This window comes from Sceloporus undulatus, chromosome 6 (genome assembly GCF_019175285.1).
Source record: "Sceloporus undulatus isolate JIND9_A2432 ecotype Alabama chromosome 6, SceUnd_v1.1, whole genome shotgun sequence".
NCBI lineage: Eukaryota > Metazoa > Chordata > Lepidosauria > Squamata > Phrynosomatidae > Sceloporus > Sceloporus undulatus.
Window position 1 is genome coordinate 100,953,136 of NC_056527.1, and position 5,813 is coordinate 100,958,948.

Genomic DNA, 5,813 nt, shown 5'->3' on the forward strand with positions numbered 1-5,813 from the left:
CTAGATCCAATGATGCAAACAATAAATAAAAGAAAACTTGAGCAACACACCCAGAATAAGAAATTGATCTGTCATTCTTCAGCGATATAGCCATAGATTTTGGTACTATCACTGAAATTGTTCCAAGGTCAATCATAGCCAAATTGAATAAGAAGAAGTACATAGGGGTATGCAGGCGGTGGTCAAGGGCAACTGCAATGATGATGAGAAGATTCCCTGTTACTGCCATCAGGTACATTGCGAGGAAAACAAAGATTTGGAGGAACTGCAGCTCTCGAACGTCGGAGAATTGGAGCAGCAGAAAAGTGGACACAGAAGTAAGGTTGCTCATGTTGTCGTTAGCCCTTGCAAGCTACCTGTAGGAGGAAGAAGATGAGAAGTCTTTATTAATATACAGTTTATCTGCTAATAAATTTTGAATTTCCTTGATTTAATAATGAATGCTGCTCCCTCTTCTTTTTCTGGACCATTTGTAGGCAAACAATTGCAACTGAATGTGTCTTCTGAGATATCATGACAGGAATTCATTAATATTAGCATTAATATGAATACCCTAGTCTTACAACCAGGAGGCATCCAGAGCATTAAATGAAATAATGAAAACAAAACACATATTCATAACATAACATAAGCCTCAAACAGGGTTGCTGTCATTCCAATCTGGAGGTAGGGCATGCCTCTGGATCACTCAAAGGCCAGTCGAACACAACTCAAAGTCAGCCATGATAGGAGAAGTTTGTTATTGCTCCTTTTCGCAGCTCATTCAGGACCATGGCAGTGGGTGCCCTCAGGACTATCATGTCTGGTTGTAATGATCCTGCAGTGGTCTTGCAGCACTCAGGGCAGGAACAATCTCTGGCCACTTCCTCTGACCCATCTGTTTCGCCTCATAATCATTTATTCCAGTCAATCAGCATTGGCTTGAATACTGTTGGTTAGTCCCAATTAGAGCAGACTCATGCAATGAATTGTCGAATTTTAAATCAAAAGATAGGTAAATCCCATTGACTCAACTTTAGGTACCACTAGCAACATATTTCAGGCCAATATGTATAAAGGAATAAAAACCCAGAAATTAAAGGCAAAGACAATATTGGTCCAGGACAGAGTTCCCTGGAAAATGAGATCACCCTCCAAAGTTTAGAAGTATACACATATTTCAAAATATCATCCATAAAATACTTCTAGAAACAAAGTGTAATATAAATATTCTTAAAACATTACTATTCTGGGATCAGGTTATATTTCTGATATCAAAGTAAGAAAGTATGGTCAAGAATCTAGATCAGCTAATTAGTTAAGGATGCATTACTTACCTAGTAGTGTCTCCTGACTGAGTCCTGACATATCAGGCATTAACCACTGCAAGAGTTCCACAGACTGGCATCTGAGTCAGCTTACCCTTCAGCTTCCATGTGGACAACAGTATGTGAGTCCATTCATAATCTCATCCCAACTCTTCCTGTGTCATAATTGTCACAAGATGTTCTGTAGTCTTCAGGACTACACTAAGTATTAGGAACACATTATAAGTAACAATAATAGAGAGTGAGTCTCCAGCTGCAAATAATTGCCTCATTTAAGATGTTTCTAGTTTCTTGAGATCTTACTCCCTAGAGTGCAGCATACTTCATCAGAAAACATAATTGGATCTCCTCTTTTCCTTGCTCTTGGTCCCTTTTCTCTAAGCATTCTTAGCAGTAAATAACATGTTGTCCAAACTAGGTATGCCCTTATCACATTATTTGTACTCTCAATGGAAAATGAATACTTTCATCATTTTACTCCTTGCACTTGGAACACATTCATAAACCGGACAGTTTTTGAAGTAGTTCTCAGAGGAGGAGAAAGTGCTCCTCTCCAACTCACCTTTTTCCTATCCTCTCAATGCCATCAGTTAAATGACAGGGAGAGGATAGTGATGCATGTGAGGATTGTTGCAACATTTCATTTGTTGTTGTTGTGTATCTTCAAATCATTTCTAAGTGATGTCAACTCTAAAACCCACCTATCACTGGATTTTCTTGGTGGTATTTTTTCAGAGTGAGTTTGTCATCACCTTCCTCTGAGGCTGAGAGAGTTAAACTTGTCCAGGGTCACACAGTGGTGATTCAAAGTGTAGTCTCCCAGTGTTCTAGTCAAGCACTCAAGCTACTACACCATGTATGTGTGTGTTGTGTGTCTTCAGGTCATTTCTGTCTTACGGCAACCCTAACGTGAACCTATCATGGGGATTTTCTTGGCAGAATTTGTTCAGGGGAGGTTTGCCATTGCCTTCTCCTAAAGCTAAGAGCATGCGACTTGCCCAAGGTTACCAAGAACCAGTCTGATTCTGTGCATGAAATGTGGTCCAGGAAGTGGCTGCAAGGTGGAATATTTACATACGCATTTGAAGGAAATGTATGTTCCAACATGATGCTGTCATATCACAATCCTTGGCTGAAGGATGTACCTTATAGTAGGTATAACGCCCTCTATGGCCCTGAACTCCCCCAGTTTTATCTTCACTCAGCATTGAGTCAATTCATCCAATGCCTGGTTGGATGGAAATAAGTAGTTTAGACATGCCACATACAGAACTGATGTGACAACATCATGTGCAACAGAAGGAAAGGGGACACTTGTCACAACTGCCCCTTATGCTGGAAGGAAATGGCAGTCAGCTGCTTCCTAATCAACAGGGGAACAGACTCCCATAGACTGCAGCAACTGCTGCCCACTAAGTGGTCCCTGTGTAGCATCTAAACTACAGGCTACATAGGGATTGAGAATAAACAACAGTCACAAGTCCATTACTCTAGGTTAAGCATTTGTAACTGTCATACAGGATTCCAGCCTTTCTCTCTAAATGTGAAAAATTTATTGTCCTCATCACACTGGGTGAAAATGTTGAGGTAGAAATTGCTGCAGCAAGCAAAGGGTTAAACATTCATATGCAACTTATGTGTGTTGGCAACAGCATTTCTTTAAATTGGAGAGGTGCTGCACTAAAAACAATTGGAGGGGATAATGCCATTTAACTACATGCAACCATATGCAATTTGTCTGTGATTCAAAATAAATATTTCTTTGACACTGTAGGTTGAACAAACTGAAAAATTCCTCAGGATTGCTATTGAAAAAACAGTGTTGAATTTCCAGCCACTCCTTCACAATTTGTTGAGCTAAAGCACATATAACAGTGTTTTCACAGCAAGTATTTTGCCCATACAGTCCCAACCGCCAATCAATGATGTTCAACAGGCATGGAAAAATGAAGGCACAGTGAATGATATCATGCAACCAACTTCCAGTTCTATTGACAGTGGAGGACAAAGAGATCAACACAGAGCTACCATTTTCTTTGAGAAGCTCCATTTTTTAAAATGATGGCTGGATATACTACTGTGGTGACTATAATTATAGAGTTAATCATTTGTAACTGATTTGTGCTCACAAAGACAACATGTTCATGAATGTGGCACTATTGTGGCAATTGTAAAAGTTAATCCTGTTTTACCGGGTAGCATCCACTGAAAGCAATGGAGATATGTTGTCTCATTGACCCTGCTGCACCAGACTGTTACCAGTCCTCTCTGCGCAGTGATCGCTGGTGTGTCCTGGTATGGGAGCCTTTTTAACTCAAGGGCACAATATGACTACAATCAATCAATCAATCTCTTATTTCTGATTGATGCAGATGAGGTAGAGGCTTTGGTCACTAGACATTACTTAGTTAAGTTCTGTATACTTAGTGAGACAAGAATGAGTGAGACAAGAATTTAGTGAGAAAAGAATTTCTCCATCTCTGCATGCTTCAAGGAAGACTAAGAAAAGATGAACACATAATTCTAGTTTTCAGTGAGAAACCTAACTTTTTTGTCAGATCTAACTACAATGCATATTTACATGGTATTCTCTCCTCCTCCTATGAAATGCATGGGGAACTTTCTTTTCTCAATTCCACATATTTCAGCTCTTAACCTCTAAATGTTCTTATTCTGAAATATAGTTTAAAAAACTCTCTTCTCTATCCCTAGGACGGGGTCAGTTATGCAGTGACTCGCACCTATCAGCAGCATCCTTGTACCTTGTAGGGTTGAGATATTTTGCTCAACATAACTTGAGAATCAACTCCACTTGAGTTAGGAAGCCTCACTACCTTGGATTAAGCTTGAAGGAGCATGGGACAAGGTTTTTGCATTGTTATATGGATGGTCCTGAGGAATCATAATCTAAAACTTGTAATTATTTAATTATCCAGTACTTGAGTGAAACAAATTCCAAGAGTATCGTAAAAAATCTTAATTAGACAAATCCCTGCCCACAGCTTTATAATAAAAAAGATAAAAAACACAAGGAAAGGGGGATGACAGTAGGAGAGGGGATAAAGTCCAGCAGATGGCAATGCAAGGCTAGTTGGAATGGAGGGGGCTTCTTATCAAGTGCCAGAACCAAACCATGATGGAGCTATGCCATACTGATGTGAGTGAACCTGATTTTTTAAAAAATACATATAGATTTCAGTATAGATCAGTAAACATCCTAATATGTAAACATCCCATATGATTTTTTTTAAAAAAATGTATTTAAAGCATTTATTTCCAGTCCTTCATTGAAACAAATTCCAAGAGTATCTTAGAAATTCTTAATTTGACAATTCCCTTCCCCCAGCTTTAAAACATTTTTTTAAAGACACAAAACACAATTAAAAGGGGATGACAGAAGGAGATGGGACAAATCCAGCAGATGCTGTCTTCTGTTCTCTACAAAGGGGCCAAAGCAAGGCCAGTTGGATTGGAACTGCTGGAACCAAGGCATGATAGAGCTATGCTATACTGATGTAAGTGAACCTGACTGGTGCTATTTCTCAGTTAGCCATAGAAAGGGTAGAGGTACAGAAAAGAAAAATGATACCCAGAAAAGGTTAGATAGCTCAAAAAACAGTGTGTGTTACAGATTTAATATATGAGGAAAATGAAGTGTTTATACTGCGATACTATAATTAAATGATACAATCATTCATTTGTAAAGATTATAAAATGGTTTTCTTATAGAACAAATTAAAAAAATATTTTACAGATAATTGTAAAGTTGAACAGTTTCCACAGAGCACTCTTGATCTCTTTGTTTCTCATGCTATAGATGAATGGATTCAGCATGGGAGGAATTATAGTATATACCACAGCAAAAGCTATATCTAGATGAGATGATGTACCAGTGGGAGGTTTTGCATAGGCAAAGAGACAACTGAATATCAATAAGGAGACAACAGTCAGGTGGGGAAGGCAAGTGGAAAGGGCTTTTTTCTGACCATGAACAGAGGGTATTCTGAACACTGTAGCAAAGACTTGACTGTATGTTACAGTGATAAAGATAAAGCATCCTACTGCCATACCAAAACTTATAACAATAAATCCAACTTCTACTAGATAAATACGAGAGCAAGAGAGTTTTAATAACTGTGAGATATCACAAAAAAACTGGTTGACAATATTAGAACAGAAGGTGTTGGCAAATGTGCCACTAGTATGTATGGTGGCATACAAAAGACTGACCATGTACCCAATAGCTATCATCTGAAGGCAGGCTCCCTTGTGCATAATTCTCTCATACTGAAGTGGGTGACAAATTGCCTCATACCGATCATGCGCCATTATAGTTAGCACAACTAGATCCAATGACCCAAAAAAGTAATAAAAGAAAACTTGAGCAACACAGCCAGAATAAGAAATAGATATGTCATTCTTCAGAGACATATCCATAGATTTTGGTACTATTACTGACATTATTCCAAGGTCAATCATGGCCAAATTGAATAAGAAGAAGTACAT

At 38.6% G+C, this 5,813-nt stretch overlaps 2 protein-coding genes across 2 annotated transcripts in view; both read right to left on the reverse strand.

The window, feature by feature from the left end:
- Positions 1-331, reverse strand: part of LOC121933747 (olfactory receptor 14I1-like) — a 43,587-nt gene extending 43,256 nt beyond the window's left edge. The window contains exon 1 of the mRNA XM_042473738.1: positions 38-331. Coding sequence (XP_042329672.1) covers positions 38-331 — 294 coding nt within the window. The remainder of the gene's footprint in view (positions 1-37) is intronic.
- A 4,711-nt stretch (positions 332-5,042) lies between these two features.
- On the reverse strand, positions 5,043-5,813 carry LOC121933748 (olfactory receptor 14I1-like). The gene has a single exon (XM_042473739.1). The coding sequence runs from the start codon at positions 5,811-5,813 to the stop codon at positions 5,043-5,045; it is 771 nt and encodes a 256-aa protein (XP_042329673.1).